At 56.4% G+C, this 21,151-nt stretch overlaps 1 protein-coding gene across 2 annotated transcripts in view; it reads right to left on the bottom strand.

The window, feature by feature from the left end:
* Positions 1-21,151, bottom strand: part of LOC147110156 (rho GTPase-activating protein 33-like) — a 76,197-nt gene that overhangs the window by 32,936 nt on the left and 22,110 nt on the right. For both annotated transcript variants that reach the window (XM_086004088.1, XM_086004089.1), the window contains exons 3-4: positions 18,001-18,108; positions 13,086-13,231 (exon numbers count right to left, since the gene is read on the bottom strand). In XM_086004088.1, coding sequence (XP_085860214.1) covers positions 13,086-13,231; positions 18,001-18,108 — 254 coding nt within the window. The remainder of the gene's footprint in view (positions 1-13,085; positions 13,232-18,000; positions 18,109-21,151) is intronic.

The following is a 21,151-nucleotide window of genomic DNA, read 5'->3' as shown; positions in this document are numbered from 1 at the left end:
GTCAGTGTGTGTGGAACCCGTACCCCAGTGAGAGTCAGTGTGTGTGGGACCCGTGCCCCAGTGAGAGTCAGTGTGTGTGGAACCCGTACCCCAGTGAGAGTCAGTGTGTGTGGAACCCGTGCCCCAGTGAGAGTCAGTGTGTGTGGAACCCGTACCCCTGTGAGAGTCAGTGTGTGTGGAACCCGTACCCCAGTGAGAGTCAGTGTGTGTGGAACCCGTACCCCAGTGACAGTCCGTGTGTGTGGAACCCGTACCCCAGTGAGAGTCAGTGTGTGTGGAACCCGTACCGCAGTGAGAGTCAGTGTGTGTGGGACCCGTACCCCAGTGAGAGTCAGTGTGTGTGGACCCCGTACCATAGTGAGAGTCAATGTGTGTGCAACCCGTACCCCAGTGAGAGTCAGTGTGTGAGGAACCCGTACCCGGGTGGGAGTCAGTGTGTGTGGGACCCGTAACCCAGTGAGAGTCAGTGTGTGTGGAACCCGTACCCCAGTGAGAGTCAGTGTGTGTGGGACCCATACCCCAGTGAGAGTCAGTGTGTGTGGGACCCCTACCCCAGTGAGAGTCAGTCTGTGTGGAACCCGTACCCGAGTGAGAGTCAGTGTGTGTGAAACTCGTACCCCAGTGAGAGTCAGTGTGTGTGGAACCCGTACCCCAGTGAGAGTCAGTGTGTGTGGAACCCGCACCCCAGTGAGAGTCAGTGTGTGTGGAACCCGTACCCCAGTGAGAGTCAGTGTGTGTGGAACCCGTACCCCAGTGAGAGTCAGTGTGTGTGGAACCCGTACCCCAGTGAGTGTCAGTGTGTGTGGAACCCGTACCCCAGTGAGAGTCAGTGTGTGTGGAACCCGTACCCCAGTGACAGTCAGTGTGTGTGGAACCCGTACCCCAGTGAGAGTCAGTGTGTGTGGAACCCGTACCCGAGTGAGAGTCAGTGTGTGTGGAACCCGTACCCCAGTGAGAGTCAGTGTGTGTGGAACCCGTACCCCAGTGAGAGTTAGTGTGTGTGGAACCCGTACCCCAGTGAGAGTCAGTGTGTGTGGAACCCATAATCCAGTGAGAGTCTGTGTGTGTGCAACCCGTACCTCAGTGAAAGTCAGTGTGTGTGGAACCCGTACCCCAGTGAGAGTCAGTGTGTGTGGAACCCGTACCCCAGTGAAAGTCAGTGTGTGTGGAACCCGTACCCCAGTGAGAGTCAGTGTGTGTGGAACCCGTACCCCAGTGAGAGTCAGTGTGTGTGGAACCCGTACCCCAGTGAGAGTCAGTGTGTGTGGAACCCGTACCCCAGTGAGAGTCAGTGTGTTTGGAACTCGTACCCCAGTGAGAGTCAGTGTGTGTGGAACCCGTACCCCAGTGAAAGTCAGTGTATGTGGAAGCCGTATCGCAGTGAGAGTCAGTGTGTGTGGAACCCGTGCCCCAGTGAGAGTCAGTGTGTGAGGAACCTGTACCCCAGTGAGAGTCAGTGTGGGTGGAACCAGTACCCCAGTGAGAGTCAGTGTGTGTGGAAGCCGTACCCCAGTGAGAGTCAGTGTGTGTGGAACCCGTACCCCAGTGAGAGTCAGTGTGTGTGGAACCCGTACCACAGTGAGAGTCAGTGTGTGTGGAACCCGTACCCCAGTGAGAGTCAGTGTGGGTGGAACCCGTACCCCAGTGAGAGTCAGTGTCTGTGGAACCCGTACCCCAGTGAGTCTCCGTGAGTGAGGAAGCCGTACCCCAGTGAGAGTCAGTGTGGGTGGAACCAGTACCCCAGTGAGAGTCAGTGTGTGTGGAAGCCATACCCCAGTGAGAGTCAGTGTGGGTGGAACCAGTACCCCAGTGAGAGTCAGTGTGTGTGGCAGCCGTACCCCAGTGAGAGTCAGTGTGTGTGGAACCCGTACCCCAGTGAGAGTCAGTGTGGGTGGAACCCGTACCCCAGTGAGAGTCAGTGTGTGTGGAACCCATAATCCAGTGAGAGTCAGTGTGTGTGCAACCCGTACCTCAGTGAAAGTCAGTGTGTGTGGAACCCGTACCCCAGTGAGAGTCAGTGTGTGTGGAACCCGTACCCCAGTGAAAGTCAGTGTGTGTGGAACCCGTACCCCAGTGAGAGTCAGTGTGTGTGGAACCCGTACCCCAGTGAGAGTCAGTGTGTGTGGAACCCGTACCCCAGTGAGAGTCAGTGTGTGTGGAACCCGTACCCCAGTGAGAGTCAGTGTGTGTGGAACTCGTACCCCAGTCAGAGTCAGTGTGCGTGGAACCCGTACCCCAGTGAAAGTCAGTGTGTGTGGAAGCCGTACCCCAGTGAGAGTCAGTGTGTGTGGAACCCGTGCCCCACTGAGAGTCAGTGTGTGTGGAACCCGTACCCCAGTGAGAGTCAGTGTGGGTGGAACCAGTACCCCAGTGAGAGTCAGTGTGTGTGGAAGCCGTACCCCAGTGAGAGTCAGTGTGTGTGGAACCCGTACCCCAGTGAGAGTCAGTGTGGGTGGAACCCGTACCCCAGTGAGAGTCAGTGTCTGTGGAACCCGTACCCCAGTGAGTCTCCGTGAGTGAGGAAGCCGTACCCCAGTGAGAGTCAGTGTGGGTGGAACCAGTACCCCAGTGAGAGTCAGTGTGTGTGGAACCCGTACCCCAGTGAGAGTCAGTGTGTGTGGAACCCGTACCCCAGTGAGAGTCAGTGTGTGTGGAACCCGTACCCCAGTGAGAGTCCGTGTGTGTGGAACCCGTACCCCAGTGAGAGTCAGTGTGTGTGGAACCCGTACCCCAGTGAGAGTCAGTGTGTGTGGTACCCGTACCCCAGTGAGAGTCAGTGTGGGTGGAACCAGTACCCCAGTGAGAGTCAGTGTGTGTGGAAGCCGTACCCCAGTGAGAGTCAGTGTGTGTGGAACCCGTACCCCAGTGAGAGTCAGTGTGGGTGGAACCCGTACCCCAGTGAGAGTCAGTGTGGGTGGAACCCGTACCCCAGTGAGAGTCAGTGTGTGTGGAACCCGTACCCCAGTGAGAGTCAGTGTGCGTGGAACCCGTACCCCAGTGAGAGTCAGTGTGTGTGGAACCCGTACCCCAGTGAGAGTCAGTGTGTGTGGAACCCGTACCCAAGTGAGAGTCAGTGTGTGTGGAACCCGTACCACAGTGAGATGAAAGAGTGTGTGGGACCCATACCACAGTGAGAGTCAGTGTATGTGGAACCTGTACCCCAGTGAGAGTCAGTGTGTGTGGAACCCGTACCCCAGTTAGAGTCAGTGTGTGTTTAACCCGTACCCCAGTGAGAGTCAGTGTGTGTGGAACACATACCCCAGTAAGAGTCAGTGTGTGTAGAACCCGTACCCCAGTGAGAGTCAGTGTGTGTGGAACCCGTACCCCAGTGAGAGTCAGTGTGTGTGGAACCCGTACCCCAGTGAGAGTCAGTGTGTGGGGAACCCGTACCCCAGTGAGAGTCAGTGTGTGTGGAACCCGTACCCCAGTGAGAGTCAGTGTGTGTGGGACCCGTGCCCCAGTGAGAGTCAGTGTGTGTGGAACCCGTACCCCAGTGAGAGTCAGTGTGTGTGGAACCCGTGCCCCAGTGAGAGTCAGTGTGTGTGGAACCCGTACCCCAGTGAGAGTCAGTGTGTGTGGAACCCGTACCCCAGTGAGAGTCAGTGTGTGTGGAACCTGTACCCCAGTGACAGTCCGTGTGTGTGGAACCCGTACCCCAGTGAGAGTCAGTGTGTGTGGAACCCGTACCGCAGTGAGAGTCAGTGTGTGTGGGACCCGTACCCCAGTGAGAGTCAGTGTGTGTGGACCCCGTACCATAGTGAGAGTCAATGTGGGTGCAACCCGTACCCCAGTGAGAGTCAGTGTGTGAGGAACCCGTACCCGGGTGGGAGTCAGTGTGTGTGGGACCCGTAACCCAGTGAGAGTCAGTGTGTGTGGAACCCGTACCCCAGTGAGAGTCAGTGTGTGTGGAACCCGTACCCCAGTGAGAGTCAGTGTGTGTGGGACCCGTACCCCAGTGAGAGTCAGTGTGTGTGGAACCCGTACCCCAGTGAGAGTCAGTGTCTGTGGAACCTGTACCCCAGTGAGAGTCAGTCTGTGTGGAACCCGTACCCCAGTGAGAGTCAGTGTGTGTGGAACCCGTACCCCAGTGAGAGTCAGTGTGTGTGGAACCCGTACCCCAGTGAGAGTCAGTGTGTGTGGAACCCGTACCCCAGTGAGAGTCAGTGTGTGTGAAACTCGTACCCCAGTGAGAGTCAGTGTGTGTGGAACCTGTACCCCAGTGAGAGTAAGTGTGTGTGGAACCCGTACCCCAGTGAGAGTCAGTGTGGGTGGCACCAGCACCCCAGTGAGAGTCAGTGTGTGTGGAAGCCGTACCCCAGTGAGAGTCAGTGTGTGTGGAACCCGTACCCCAGTGAGAGTCAGTGTGTGTGGAACCCGTACCCCAGTGAGAGTCAGTGTGTGTGGAACCCGTACCCCAGTGAGAGTCAGTGTGGGTGGAAACCGTACCCCAGTGAGAGTCAGTGTGTGTGGAACCCGTACCCCAGTGAGAGTCAGTGTGGGTGGAACCCGTACCCCAGTGAGAGTCAGTGTGTGTGGAACCCGTACCCCAGTGAGATGAAAGAGTGTGTGGGACCCACACCACAGTGAGAGTCAGTGTATGTGGAACCTGTACCCCAGTGAGAGTCTGTGTGTGTGGAACCCGTACCCCAGTTAGAGTCAGTGTATGTTTAACCCGTACCCCAGTGAGAGTCAGTGTGTGTGGAACACATACCCCAGTAAGAGTCAGTGTGTGTAGAACCCGTACCCCAGTGAGAGTCAGTGTGTGTGGAACCCGTACCCCAGTGAGAGTCAGTGTGTGTGGAACCCGTACCCCAGTGAGAGTCAGTGTGTGGGGAACCCGTACCCCAGTGAGAGTCAGTGTGTGTGGAACCCGTACCCCAGTGAGAGTCAGTGTGTGTGGGACCCGTGCCCCAGTGAGAGTCAGTGTGTGTGGAACCCGTACCCCAGTGAGAGTCAGTGTGTGTGGAACCCGTGCCCCAGTGAGAGTCAGTGTGTGTGGAACCCGTACCCCTGTGAGAGTCAGTGTGTGTGGAACCCGTACCCCAGTGAGAGTCAGTGTGTGTGGAACCCGTACCCCAGTGACAGTCCGTGTGTGTGGAACCCGTACCCCAGTGAGAGTCAGTGTGTGTGGAACCCGTACCGCAGTGAGAGTCAGTGTGTGTGGGACCCGTACCCCAGTGAGAGTCAGTGTGTGTGGACCCCGTACCATAGTGAGAGTCAATGTGTGTGCAACCCGTACCCCAGTGAGAGTCAGTGTGTGAGGAACCCGTACCCGGGTGGGAGTCAGTGTGTGTGGGACCCGTAACCCAGTGAGAGTCAGTGTGTGTGGAACCCGTACCCCAGTGAGAGTCAGTGTGTGTGGGACCCATACCCCAGTGAGAGTCAGTGTGTGTGGGACCCCTACCCCAGTGAGAGTCAGTCTGTGTGGAACCCGTACCCGAGTGAGAGTCAGTGTGTGTGAAACTCGTACCCCAGTGAGAGTCAGTGTGTGTGGAACCCGTACCCCAGTGAGAGTCAGTGTGTGTGGAACCCGCACCCCAGTGAGAGTCAGTGTGTGTGGAACCCGTACCCCAGTGAGAGTCAGTGTGTGTGGAACCCGTACCCCAGTGAGAGTCAGTGTGTGTGGAACCCGTACCCCAGTGAGTGTCAGTGTGTGTGGAACCCGTACCCCAGTGAGAGTCAGTGTGTGTGGAACCCGTACCCCAGTGACAGTCAGTGTGTGTGGAACCCGTACCCCAGTGAGAGTCAGTGTGTGTGGAACCCGTACCCGAGTGAGAGTCAGTGTGTGTGGAACCCGTACCCCAGTGAGAGTCAGTGTGTGTGGAACCCGTACCCCAGTGAGAGTTAGTGTGTGTGGAACCCGTACCCCAGTGAGAGTCAGTGTGTGTGGAACCCATAATCCAGTGAGAGTCTGTGTGTGTGCAACCCGTACCTCAGTGAAAGTCAGTGTGTGTGGAACCCGTACCCCAGTGAGAGTCAGTGTGTGTGGAACCCGTACCCCAGTGAAAGTCAGTGTGTGTGGAACCCGTACCCCAGTGAGAGTCAGTGTGTGTGGAACCCGTACCCCAGTGAGAGTCAGTGTGTGTGGAACCCGTACCCCAGTGAGAGTCAGTGTGTGTGGAACCCGTACCCCAGTGAGAGTCAGTGTGTTTGGAACTCGTACCCCAGTGAGAGTCAGTGTGTGTGGAACCCGTACCCCAGTGAAAGTCAGTGTATGTGGAAGCCGTATCGCAGTGAGAGTCAGTGTGTGTGGAACCCGTGCCCCAGTGAGAGTCAGTGTGTGAGGAACCTGTACCCCAGTGAGAGTCAGTGTGGGTGGAACCAGTACCCCAGTGAGAGTCAGTGTGTGTGGAAGCCGTACCCCAGTGAGAGTCAGTGTGTGTGGAACCCGTACCCCAGTGAGAGTCAGTGTGTGTGGAACCCGTACCACAGTGAGAGTCAGTGTGTGTGGAACCCGTACCCCAGTGAGAGTCAGTGTGGGTGGAACCCGTACCCCAGTGAGAGTCAGTGTCTGTGGAACCCGTACCCCAGTGAGTCTCCGTGAGTGAGGAAGCCGTACCCCAGTGAGAGTCAGTGTGGGTGGAACCAGTACCCCAGTGAGAGTCAGTGTGTGTGGAAGCCATACCCCAGTGAGAGTCAGTGTGGGTGGAACCAGTACCCCAGTGAGAGTCAGTGTGTGTGGCAGCCGTACCCCAGTGAGAGTCAGTGTGTGTGGAACCCGTACCCCAGTGAGAGTCAGTGTGGGTGGAACCCGTACCCCAGTGAGAGTCAGTGTGTGTGGAACCCATAATCCAGTGAGAGTCAGTGTGTGTGCAACCCGTACCTCAGTGAAAGTCAGTGTGTGTGGAACCCGTACCCCAGTGAGAGTCAGTGTGTGTGGAACCCGTACCCCAGTGAAAGTCAGTGTGTGTGGAACCCGTACCCCAGTGAGAGTCAGTGTGTGTGGAACCCGTACCCCAGTGAGAGTCAGTGTGTGTGGAACCCGTACCCCAGTGAGAGTCAGTGTGTGTGGAACCCGTACCCCAGTGAGAGTCAGTGTGTGTGGAACTCGTACCCCAGTCAGAGTCAGTGTGCGTGGAACCCGTACCCCAGTGAAAGTCAGTGTGTGTGGAAGCCGTACCCCAGTGAGAGTCAGTGTGTGTGGAACCCGTGCCCCACTGAGAGTCAGTGTGTGTGGAACCCGTACCCCAGTGAGAGTCAGTGTGGGTGGAACCAGTACCCCAGTGAGAGTCAGTGTGTGTGGAAGCCGTACCCCAGTGAGAGTCAGTGTGTGTGGAACCCGTACCCCAGTGAGAGTCAGTGTGGGTGGAACCCGTACCCCAGTGAGAGTCAGTGTCTGTGGAACCCGTACCCCAGTGAGTCTCCGTGAGTGAGGAAGCCGTACCCCAGTGAGAGTCAGTGTGGGTGGAACCAGTACCCCAGTGAGAGTCAGTGTGTGTGGAACCCGTACCCCAGTGAGAGTCAGTGTGTGTGGAACCCGTACCCCAGTGAGAGTCAGTGTGTGTGGAACCCGTACCCCAGTGAGAGTCCGTGTGTGTGGAACCCGTACCCCAGTGAGAGTCAGTGTGTGTGGAACCCGTACCCCAGTGAGAGTCAGTGTGTGTGGTACCCGTACCCCAGTGAGAGTCAGTGTGGGTGGAACCAGTACCCCAGTGAGAGTCAGTGTGTGTGGAAGCCGTACCCCAGTGAGAGTCAGTGTGTGTGGAACCCGTACCCCAGTGAGAGTCAGTGTGGGTGGAACCCGTACCCCAGTGAGAGTCAGTGTGGGTGGAACCCGTACCCCAGTGAGAGTCAGTGTGTGTGGAACCCGTACCCCAGTGAGAGTCAGTGTGCGTGGAACCCGTACCCCAGTGAGAGTCAGTGTGTGTGGAACCCGTACCCCAGTGAGAGTCAGTGTGTGTGGAACCCGTACCCAAGTGAGAGTCAGTGTGTGTGGAACCCGTACCACAGTGAGATGAAAGAGTGTGTGGGACCCATACCACAGTGAGAGTCAGTGTATGTGGAACCTGTACCCCAGTGAGAGTCAGTGTGTGTGGAACCCGTACCCCAGTTAGAGTCAGTGTGTGTTTAACCCGTACCCCAGTGAGAGTCAGTGTGTGTGGAACACATACCCCAGTAAGAGTCAGTGTGTGTAGAACCCGTACCCCAGTGAGAGTCAGTGTGTGTGGAACCCGTACCCCAGTGAGAGTCAGTGTGTGTGGAACCCGTACCCCAGTGAGAGTCAGTGTGTGGGGAACCCGTACCCCAGTGAGAGTCAGTGTGTGTGGAACCCGTACCCCAGTGAGAGTCAGTGTGTGTGGGACCCGTGCCCCAGTGAGAGTCAGTGTGTGTGGAACCCGTACCCCAGTGAGAGTCAGTGTGTGTGGAACCCGTGCCCCAGTGAGAGTCAGTGTGTGTGGAACCCGTACCCCAGTGAGAGTCAGTGTGTGTGGAACCCGTACCCCAGTGAGAGTCAGTGTGTGTGGAACCTGTACCCCAGTGACAGTCCGTGTGTGTGGAACCCGTACCCCAGTGAGAGTCAGTGTGTGTGGAACCCGTACCGCAGTGAGAGTCAGTGTGTGTGGGACCCGTACCCCAGTGAGAGTCAGTGTGTGTGGACCCCGTACCATAGTGAGAGTCAATGTGGGTGCAACCCGTACCCCAGTGAGAGTCAGTGTGTGAGGAACCCGTACCCGGGTGGGAGTCAGTGTGTGTGGGACCCGTAACCCAGTGAGAGTCAGTGTGTGTGGAACCCGTACCCCAGTGAGAGTCAGTGTGTGTGGAACCCGTACCCCAGTGAGAGTCAGTGTGTGTGGGACCCGTACCCCAGTGAGAGTCAGTGTGTGTGGAACCCGTACCCCAGTGAGAGTCAGTGTCTGTGGAACCTGTACCCCAGTGAGAGTCAGTCTGTGTGGAACCCGTACCCCAGTGAGAGTCAGTGTGTGTGGAACCCGTACCCCAGTGAGAGTCAGTGTGTGTGGAACCCGTACCCCAGTGAGAGTCAGTGTGTGTGGAACCCGTACCCCAGTGAGAGTCAGTGTGTGTGAAACTCGTACCCCAGTGAGAGTCAGTGTGTGTGGAACCTGTACCCCAGTGAGAGTCAGTGTGTGTGGAACTCGTACCCCAGTGAGAGTCAGTGTGTGTGGAACCTGTACCCCAGTGAGAGTCAGTGTGTGTGGAACTCGTACCCCAGTGAGAGTCAGTGTGTGTGGGACCCGTACCCCAGTGAGAGTCAGTGTGGTGGAACCCGTACCCAAGTGAGAGTCAGTGTCTGTGGAACCCATACCCCAGTGAGAGTCAGTGTGGTGGAACCCGTACCCAAGTGAGAGTCAGTGTCTGTGGAACCCATACCCCAGTGAGAGTCAGTGTGTGTGGAACCCGTACCCCAGTGAGAGTCAGTGTGTGTGGAACCCGTACCCCAGTGAGAGTCATTGTGTGTGGAACCCGTACCCCAGTGAGAGTCAGTGTGTGTGGGACCCGTACCCCAGTGAGAGTCAGTGTGTGTGGGACCCGTACCCCAGTGAGAGTCAGTGTGTGTGGAACCCGTACCCCAGTGAGAGTCAGTGTGTGTGGAACCCGTACCCCAGTGAGAGTCAGTGTGTGTGGAACCCGTACCCCAGTGAGAGTCAGTGTGTGTGGAACCCGTACCCCAGTGAGAGTCAGTGTGTGTGGAACCCGTACCCCAGTGAGAGTCAGTGTGTGTGGAACCCGTACCGCAGTGAGAGTCAGTGTGTGTGGGACCCGTACCCCAGTGAGAGTCAGTGTGTGTGGACCCCGTACCATAGTGAGAGTCAATGTGTGTGCAACCCGTACCCCAGTGAGAGTCAGTGTGTGAGGAACCCGTACCCGGGTGGGAGTCAGTGTGTGTGGGACCCGTAACCCAGTGAGAGTCAGTGTGTGTGGAACCCGTACCCCAGTGAGAGTCAGTGTGTGTGGAACCCGTACCCCAGTGAGAGTCAGTGTGTGTGGGACCCGTACCCCAGTGAGAGTCAGTGTGTGTGGAACCCGTACCCCAGTGAGAGTCAGTGTCTGTGGAACCTGTACCCCAGTGAGAGTCAGTCTGTGTGGAACCCGTACCCCAGTGAGAGTCAGTGTGTGTGGAACCCGTACCCCAGTGAGAGTCAGTGTGTGTGGAACCCGTACCCCAGTGAGAGTCAGTGTGTGTGGAACCCGTACCCCAGTGAGAGTCAGTGTGTGTGAAACTCGTACCCCAGTGAGAGTCAGTGTGTGTGGAACCTGTACCCCAGTGAGAGTCAGTGTGTGTGGAACTCGTACCCCAGTGAGAGTCAGTGTGTGTGGAACCTGTACCCCAGTGAGAGTCAGTGTGTGTGGAACTCGTACCCCAGTGAGAGTCAGTGTGTGTGGGACCCGTACCCCAGTGAGAGTCAGTGTGGTGGAACCCGTACCCAAGTGAGAGTCAGTGTCTGTGGAACCCATACCCCAGTGAGAGTCAGTGTGGTGGAACCCGTACCCAAGTGAGAGTCAGTGTCTGTGGAACCCATACCCCAGTGAGAGTCAGTGTGTGTGGAACCCGTACCCCAGTGAGAGTCAGTGTGTGTGGAACCCGTACCCCAGTGAGAGTCATTGTGTGTGGAACCCGTACCCCAGTGAGAGTCAGTGTGTGTGGGACCCGTACCCCAGTGAGAGTCAGTGTGTGTGGGACCCGTACCCCAGTGAGAGTCAGTGTGTGTGGAACCCGTACCCCAGTGAGAGTCAGTGTGTGTGGAACCCGTACCCCAGTGAGAGTCAGTGTGTGTGGAACCCGTACCCCAGTGAGAGTCAGTGTGTGTGGAACCCGTACCCCAGTGAGAGTCAGTGTGTGTGGAACCCGTACCCCAGTGAGAGTCAGTGTGTGTGGGACCCGTACCCCAGTGAGAGTCAGTGTGTGTGGGACCCGTACCCCAGTGAGAGTCAGTGTGTGTGGAACCCGTACCCCAGTGAGAGTCAGTGTGTGTGGGACCCGTACCCCAGTGAGAGTCAGTGTGTGTGGGACCCGTACCCCAGTGAGAGTCAGTGTGTGTGGAACCCGTACCCCAGTGAGAGTCAGTGTGTGTGGGACCCGTACCCCAGTGAGAGTCAGTGTGTGTGGAACCCGTACCCCAGTGAGAGTCAGTGTGTGTGGAACCCGTACCCCAGTGAGAGTCAGTGTGTGTGGAACCCGTACCCCAGTGAGAGTCAGTGTGTGTGGAACCCGTACCCCAGTGAGAGTCAGTGTGTGTGGAACCCGTACCCCAGTGAGAGTCAGTGTGTGTGGAACCCGTACCCCAGTGAGAGTCAGTGTATGTGGACCCCGTACCCCAGTGAGAGTCAGTGTGTGTGGAACCCGTACCACAGTGAGAGTCAGTGTATGTGGACCCCGTACCCCAGTGAGAGTCAGTGTGTGTGGAACCCATACCCCAGTGAGAGTCAGTGGAACCCGTACCCCAGTGAGAGTCAGTGGAACCCGTACTCCTGCTGCAGAATGCTGACTGTCTCTGGTACACCTGCGGACGGAGAGGTTGAGGTGAGTCCTGTGCGGGGCAGGGAATCTGAGCAACCCCCCACCCCCCGCCTCTCCCCCCGGAACCACCAAGCGGGGCGAGTAAAAGGAAAATGTTTTTTCAGGATGAGGAGTTGGTGAAAAATGAACCAGCAAATAATTGAAAGCTCTGCCTTTCCGATACGTGATTGCCATCAGGTGCTGGGTTTCTGTCACAGGCACTCCCAAGAACAACCCTCACCCCGAAGACACCGATCCCATTATAGCGTCTAACATGGCGCAGCGGGCCTTGGTAAATGGGTGGTCCATTGATGGTGCTGACACAGGAACAGGAGGAGGCCCATTCAGCCCCTCGAGCCTGTTACACAGGAACAGGAGGAGGCCCATTCAGCCCCTCGAGCCTGTTACACAGGAACAGGAGGAGGCCCATTCAGCCCCTCGAGCCTGTTACACAGGAACAGGAGGAGGCCCATTCAGCCCCTCGAGCCTGTTACACAGGAACAGGAGGAGGCCCATTCAGCCCCTCGAGCCTGTTACACAGGAACAGGAGGAGCCCATTCAGCCCCTCGAGCCTGTTACACAGGAACAGGAGGAGGCCCATTCAGCCCCTCGACTCTGTTACACAGGAACAGGATGAGGCCCATTCAGCCCCTCGAGCCTGTTACACAGGAACAGGAGGAGTCCCATTCAGCCCCTCGAGCCTGTTACACAGGAACAGGATGAGGCCCATTCAGCCCCTCGAGCCTGTTACACAGGAACAGGAGGAGGCCCATTCAGCCCCTCGAGCCTGTTACACAGGAACAGGAGGAGGCCCATTCAGCCCCTCGAGCCTGTTACACAGGAACAGGAGGAGCCCATTCAGCCCCTCGAGCCTGTTACATAGGAACAGGAGGAGGCCCATTCAGCCCCTCGAGCCCGATACACAGGAACAGGAGGAGGCCCATTCAGCCCCTCGAGCCTGTTACACAGGAACAGGAGGAGGCCCATTCAGCCCCTCGAGCCTGTTACACAGGAACAGGAGGAGCCCATTCAGCCCCTCGAGCCTGTTACACAGGAACAGGAGGAGGCCCATTCAGCCCCTCGAGCCTGTTGCACAGGAACAGGAGGAGGCCCATTCAGCCCCTCGAGCCCGATACACAGGAACAGGAGGAGGCCCATTCAGCCCCTCGAGCTTGTTACATAGGAACAGGAGGAGCCCATTCAGCCCCTCGAGCCTGTTACATAGGAACAGGAGGAGGCCCATTCAGCCCCTCGAGCCCGATACACAGGAACAGGAGGAGGCCCATTCAGCCCCTCGAGCCTGTTACACAGGAACAGGAGGAGGCCCATTCAGCCCCTCGAGCCTGTTACACAGGAACAGGAGGAGGCCCATTCAGCCCCTCGAGCCTGTTACACAGGAACAGGAGGAGCCCATTCAGCCCCTCGAGCCTGTTACACAGGAACAGGAGGAGGCCCATTCAGCCCCTCGAGCCTGTTACACAGGAACAGGAGGAGGCCCATTCAGCCCCTCGAGCCTGTTGCACAGGAACAGGAGGAGACCCATTCAGTATTGTTCCGCCAGACAATCATTGCACGGCTGATCCGCAGCTCAGCCCGGTGACGCAACGAGAATCCACGTTGCTCTTACCAGCGCTGTCCTTTCCCGCCGAGCTGAACTTGTCACTGAAGAGAATGTCCACATGACTGAGCAGGAATTCCACGACCACCGACTGAATCCTCACCTCCCGGAAGGCATCTGTCCCAGTGAATCCCACCAACTCGATCTCCTTCGAGCTGCAGAGAGAAACACCAGGAGAAAGACCAAATCAAACCCTGCGTTTCCCACATTCTCCCTTCCTCTCACTGGGGTACGGGTTCCAGACACATTGACTCTCAGTGGGGTACGGGTCCCACACACACTGACTCTCAGTGGGGTACGGGTCGCACACACACTGACTCTCACTGGGGTAGGGGTTACACACACACTGACTCACTGGTGTACGGGTTCCACACACACTGACTCTCACTGGGGTACGGGTTCCACACACACTGACTCTCACTGGGGTACGGGTTCCACACACACTGACTCGCTGGTGTACGGGTTCCACACACACTGACTCTCACTGGGGTACGGGTCCCACACACACTGACTCTCACTGGGGTACGGGTTCCACACACACACTGACTCTCACTGGGGTACGGGTTCCACACACACTGACTCTCACTGGGGTACGGGTCCCACACACACTGACTCTCACTGGGGTACGGGTTCCACACACACTGACTCTCACTGGGGTACGGGTTCCACACACACTGACTCTCACTTGGGTATGGGTCCCACACACACTGACTCTCACTGGGGTACGGGTTCCGCACACACTGACTCTCACTGGGGTACGGGTTCCACACACACTGACTCTCACTGGGGTACGGGTTCCACACACACTGACTCTCACTGGGGTACGGGTTCCACACACACTGACTCTCACTGGGGTACGGGTTCCACACACACTGACTCTCACTGGGGTACGGGTTCCACACACACTGACTCTCACTGGGGTACGGGTTCCACACACACTGACTCTCACTGGGGTACGGGTTCCACACACACTGACTCTCACTGGGGTACGGGTTCCACACACACTGACTCTCACTGGGGTACGGGTTCCACACACACTGACTCTCACTGGGGTACGGATCCCACACACACTGACTCTCACTGGGGTACGGGTTCCACACACACTGACCCTCACTGGGGTACGGGTTCCACACACACTGACTCTCACTGGGGTACGGGTTCCACACACACTGACTCTCACTGGGGTACGGGTTCCACACACACTGACTCTCACTGGGGTACGGGTTCGACACACACTGACTCTAACTGGGGTACGGGTGCCACACACACTGACTCTCACTGGGGTACGGGTTCCACACACACTGACTCTCACTGGGGTACGGGTTCCACACACACTGACTCTCACTGGGGTACGGGATCCACACACACTGACTCTCACTGGGGTACGGGTTCCACACACACTGACTCTCACTGGGGTACGGGTTCCACACACACTGACTCTCACTGGGGTACGGGTTCCACACACACTGACTCTCACTGGGGTATGGGTTCCACACAGACTGACTCTCACTGGGGTACGGGTTCCACACACACTGACTCTCACTGGGGTAAGGGTCCCACACACACTGACTCTCACTGGGGTACGGGTTCCACACACACAGACTCTCACTGGGGTAGGGGTCCCACACACACTGATTCTCACTGGGGTACGGGTTCCACACACACTGACTCTCACTGGGGTACGGGTCCCACACACACTGACTCTCACTGGGGTACGGGTTCGACACACACTGATTCTAACTGGGGTACGGGTCCCACACACACTGACTCTCACTGGGGTACGGGTTCCACACACACTGACTCTCACTGGGGTACGGGTTCCACACACAGTGACTCTCACTGGGGTACGGGTTCCACACACACTGACTCTCACTGGGGTACAGGTTCCAAACACACTGACTCTCACTGGGGTACGGGTTCCACACACACTGACTCACTGGTGTACGGGTTCCACACACACTGACTCTCACTGGGGTACGGGTTCCACACACACTGACTCTCATTTGGGTACGGGTCCCACACACACTGACTCTCACTGGGGTACGGGTTCCAAACACACTGACTCTCACTGGGGTACGGGTTCCACACACACTGACTCTCACTGGGGTACGGGTTCCACACACACTGACTCTCACTGGGGTACGGGTTCCACACACACTGACTCTCACTGGGGTACGGGTGCCACACACACTGACTCTCACTGGGGTACGGGTTCCACACACACTGACTCTCACTGGGGTACGGGTTCCACACACACTGACTCTCACTGGGGTACGGGTTCCACACACACTGACTCTCACTGGGGTACGGGTTCCACACACACTGACTCTCACTGGGGTACGGGTTCCACACACACTGACTCTCACTGGGGTACGGGTTCCACACACACTGACTCTCACTGGGGTACGGGTTCCACACACACTGACTCTCACTGGGGTACGGGTTCCACACACACTGACTCTCACTGGGGTACGGGTTCCACACACACTGACTCTCACTGGGGTACGGGTTCCACACACACTGACTCTCACTTGGGTACGGGTTCCACACACACTGACTCTCACTGGGGTACGGGTTCCACACTCACTGACTCTCACTGGGGTACGGGTTCCACACACACAGACTCTCACTGGGGTATGGGTTCCACAGACACTGACTCTCACTGGGGTACGGGTCCCACACACACTGACTCTCACTGGGGTACGGGTTCCACGCACACTGACTCTCACTGGGCTACGGGTTCCACACACACTGACTCTCACTGGGGTACGGGTCCCACACACACTGACTCTCACTGGGGTACGGGTTCCACACACACTGACTCTCACTGGGGTACGGGTTCCACGCACACTGGCTCTCACTGGGGTACGGGTTCCACGCACACTGACTCTCACTGGGGTACGGGCTCCACACACACTGACTCTCACTGGGGTACGGGTTCCACACACACTGACTCTCACTGGGGTACGGGTTCCACACACACTGACTCTCACTGGGGTACGGGATCCACACCCACTGACTCTCACTGGGGTACGGGTTCCACACACACTGACTCTCACTGGGGTACGGGTTCCACACACACAGACTCTCACTGGGGTACGGGTTCCACACACACAGACTCTCACTGGGGTACGGGTTCCACACACACTGACTCTAACTGGGATACAGGCTCCACACACACTGACTCTCACTGGGGTACGGGTTCCACACACACTGACTCTCACTGGGGTACAGGTCCCACACACACTGACTCTCACTGGGGTACGGGTCCCACACACACTGACTCTCACTGGGGTACGGGTTCCACACACACTGACTCTAACTGGGGTACAGGCTCCACACACACTGACTCTCACTGGGGTACGGGTTCGACACACACCGACTCTCACTGGGGTACGGGTTCCACACACACCGACTCTCACTGGGGTACGGGTTCCACACACACTGACTCTCACTGGGGTAGGGGTCCCACACACACTGACTCTCACTGGGGTACGGGTTCCACACACAGTGACTCTCACTGGGGTACGGGTTCCACACACACTGACTCTCACTGGGGTACGGGTTCCACACACACTAACTCTCACTGGGGTAGGGGTCCCACACACACTGACTCTCACTGGGGTACGGGTCCCACACACACTGACTCTCACTGGGGTACGGGTTCCACACACACTGACTCTCACTGGGGTACGGGTTCCACACACACTGACGCTCACTGAGCTACGGGTCCCACACACACTGACTCTCACTGGGGTATAGGTTCCACACACACTGACTCTCACTGGGGTACGGGTTCCACACACACTGACTCTCACTGGGGTATAGGTTCCACACACACTGACTCTCACTGGGGTATAGGTTCCACACACACTGACTCTCACTGGGGTATAGGTTCCACACACACTGACTCTCACTGGGGTACGGGTTCCACACACACTGACTCTCACTGGGGTACGGGTTCCACACACACTGACTCTCACTGGGGTATGGATTCCACACACACTGACTCTCACTGGGGTACGTGTTCCACACACTGACTCTCACTGGGGTACGGGTTCCACACACACTGACTCTCACTGGGGTACGGGTTCCACACACACTGACTCTCACTGGGGTACGGGTTCCACACACACTGACTCTCACTGGGGTACGGGTTCCACACACACTGACTCTCACTGGGGTACGGGTCCCACACACACTGACTCTCACTGGGGTACGGGTTGCACACACACTGACTCTCACTGGGTTACGGGTCCCACACACGCTGACTCTCACTGGGGTACGGGTACCCCAGACACTGACTCTCACTGGGTTACGGGTTTCACACACACTGACTCTCACTGGGGTACGGGTTCCACACACACTGACTCTCACTGGGGTACGGGTACCCCAGACACTGACTCTCACTGGGTTACGGGTTCCACACTCACTGACTCTCACTGGGGTACGGGTTCCACACACACTGACTCTCACTGGGGTACGGGTTCCACACACACTGACTCTCACTGGGGTACGGGTCCCACACACACTGACTCTCACTGGGGTACGTGTTCCACACACACTGACTCTCACTGGGGTACGGGTTCCACACACACTGACTCTCACTGGGGTACGGGTTCCACACACACTGACTCTCACTGGGGTACGGGTTCCACACACACTGACTCTCACTGGGGTACGGGTTCCACACACAGACTCTCACTGGGTTATGGGTTTCACACACACTGACTCTCACTGGGGTATGGTTTCCACACACACCGATGTAGGGAGTGAGGAATGGATGGAGGGAATGTGGAAGGGACGGACGGCGGGGAGGAAGGGATGGAGGGAGTATGGAAGGGATGGGGGAGTGTGGAAGGGGTGGAGGGCGGGGAGGAAGGGATGGAGGGAGTGTGGGCGGGATGGAGGGAGGATTGCTCACCGCAGCAGGTTGGGGGCCCACACGATCGCCAGGTTCTTCACGTGCATGCAGGTGGCTGGGCTGTGCTTTGCCAGGATCGCCAGGTGTCGCATTAGGCACTGCAGCGTCCTGCCGAGACAAACAAGAGTCAGTAATCGGAGCGAGACATCCCGGAGAGCTGGCCGTTCGGGAGCGGGCCGGTGCGAGTGGGATTGTAGGGGAGCGTTTTACCGTCCTTCTCCTCAACCTTCCGTCAATGCTTCGTGCGGTGACCACTGACACCCCTCCCCGCCACAGGACACTCTCGCTGGGGTTCAGGCCCCGCACACACCGCTGTCACAAACCTGTCCTTTTTGTGTGAGCCCAGACAGTGAGTGTTGCTTGGCCATTCCACTGTGGGGGCATCACAGCTGAGCACACTCTGGACAGAGAGAGACAGAGACAGAGAGAGAGACAGAGAGAGAGAGGGAGACAGAGACAGACAGAGAGAGAGAGAGAGAGGGAGACAGAGAGAGAGAGAGAGACAGAGAGAGACAGAGAGAGAGACAGAGAGAGAGAGACAGAGAGAGAGAGAGAGAGAGGGAGACAGAGACAGAGCGAGAGACAGAGAGAGAGACAGAGAGACAGAGAGAGAGAGACAGAGAGAGAGAGAGAGAGGCAGAGAGAGAGAGACAGAGAGAGAGAGAGAGACAGAGAGAGAGAGAGAGACAGAGAGTCACCGGGTCTCTGTCTCCTGGCTGGGGAAGTGAAATCCCTGTTCTATGCGGACGACCTGCTTCAGCTGTCTCCCACAGAACAGGGATTACAGCAACATTTAGACCTACTCGACAAATACTGCCAAAATTGGGCCCTGACAATAAATCTAAAGAAAACCAACATCATGATTTTTCAAAAAAGGCCCAGGTGTCAGGAAAACAAATACCAGTTTACTCTCAGTGATACCATCATAGGACACACTATGAGCTACACTTACCTTGCCCTAATCATTACAGCATCAGGGAGCTTCAGCATCGCAGTGAATGCACTAAAAGAAAAAGCCCGAAGAGCCCCATATGCAATAAAAAGAAAACTCTACAACATCCAAATCCCAATCAAAATCTGGCTCAAAATATTTGATAGTATAATCCTGCCCATTGCGCTGTATGGTAGTGAAGTATGGGGCCCACTCAATCACCATAGCTACACTAAATGGGAAAAACACACAATAGAAGCCCTACATGCAGAATTTTGCCGAAGCATTCTTCGCACCCAAAGGAAAACACCAACAAATGCATGTAGAGCCGAACTAGGCAGATACCTACTGATAATAAACATCCAAAAACGAGCACTAAACTTTCTAAATCACCTCAAATCTAGTTCCCCAGACACCCTTCATTTTAAAGCCCTCCAGACCCAAGAGCTGAACCCAGAAATGAGTCCCCTGAGTCAGTTGTTACTGAAACTAAGTACTCCTACAAAGCCGGACCGTGACCAGTCCCAGACCAACACTGCTCTCCAAACACCAATCCGAGTGAACCAAATCATTAAACAATGCAAAGAAACCTACCTGGAACATTGGAACAAAATAACCAAAAGCCAAAGCATATTAGAATGTTACCGGGCCCTAAAAAGAGAATATAAACTGGCAGACTATCTCTCGACCATCAGAGACACAAAACAGAGACAGACCCTCACCAGGTACAGACTAAGCGACCACCAACTGGCAATTGAAAAAGGAAGATACAAGAAATCCTGGCAACCTAAAGAAAATAGAATATGTGATCACTGTCTGGCCGGCGAGGTTGAGACAGAGGTGCACTTCCTCCTAAAATGCAAAAAATTCAACAAAACAAGAAACATATATTTTGACAAGCTCAGCCTTACAACCCCAGATTTCAAAGAATTGGATGACCTGTCAAAATTAAGAATAGTCCTGGGGGAAGGAGACAGACCATATCTTGGTGCCCAATATGTAACAACATGTCACAGCCTGAGGAACAGTGAGTGACTAACGAGCACACCCATAGCATATATACTCTAAAAATGTTTAAATCAATACCGAATGTACCCAACGACTGTTTAAATTAATACTGAATGTACCTAACGAGGGTCAACAACTGTTTAAATTAATACAGGTAGACTATCCTTTATCCGAAAACCTCGGGAACAGCCGTGTTTCGGTTTTCGGAGAATTTCGGATTTCGGAAGGTGGGTCGGCAGGGGTCCGCGGGGGGGTCGGTGGGGGGTCGTGCGCACGGCCCCCCCCCGCAGACCCCCGCCAGCCCCGACCCCCGCCGACCCCCCCGCCGACCCCGACCCCCGCGGACCCCCGCCGACTTACGGTCGGGGTCGGCGGGGGTCCGCGGGGGGGTCGGCGGGGGTCGGGGCCGGCGGGGGTCCGCGGGGGGGTCGGCGGGGGTCGGGGCCGGCGGGGGTCCGCGGGGGGGTCGGCGGGGGTCAGGGCCGGCGGGGGTCCGCGGGGGGGGTCGGCGGGGGTCAGGGCCGGCGGGGGTCCGCGGGGGGTCGTGTGCACGACTTACGCTGGACTTACGCTGACCGAAAAAACCTTCGGTTTTTAGAGGGTTTCGGTTTTCGGAAGTCCGGATAAAGGGTAGTCTACCTGTACTGTCTGTACCCAACGAAGGTCAAAATTGTTTGACACCTACAGAATGTTGGAAACCTGTACTTTTTTGTTATGTAAGCTTTGGCAATATGGTTCCCTGTAAACTTTCATGCCAATAAAGCATTTGAATTTGAATTTGAATTTGAGAGAGAGACAGAGAGAGAGAGAGAGAGAGAGAGACAGAGAGAGAGAGAGTCAGGGAGAGAGACAGAGAGAGACAGAGAGAGAGACAGAGAGAGAGAGAGAGAGAGACAGAGAGACAGGGAGAGAGAGAGAGAGAGAGAGAGACAGAGAGAGAGAGAGAGACAGAGAGAGAGGGACAGACAGAGACAGAGAGAGAGACAGAGAGAGAGAGAGAGAGAGAGAGACGGAGAGAGAGACGGAGAGAGAGAGAGGGAAAGAGAGGGAGAGGGAGAGGCAGTGAGGTATGGGGACCACTAACTCAACAAGAATTTGCAAAATGGGACAAACACCCAATTGAGATCCTACATGCAGAATTCTGTAAAAGTATCCTCCGGACTCAAAGGAAAACAGTAAACAATGCATGCAGGGCGGAACTAGGCCAATATC

Source organism: Somniosus microcephalus, chromosome 12, assembly GCF_052327205.1.
Source record: "Somniosus microcephalus isolate GS21.2 chromosome 12, FLI_Smic_1.0, whole genome shotgun sequence".
In the NCBI taxonomy this organism is placed as follows: domain Eukaryota; kingdom Metazoa; phylum Chordata; class Chondrichthyes; order Squaliformes; family Somniosidae; genus Somniosus; species Somniosus microcephalus.
This window is presented reverse-complemented; position numbering and strand designations above follow the sequence as displayed.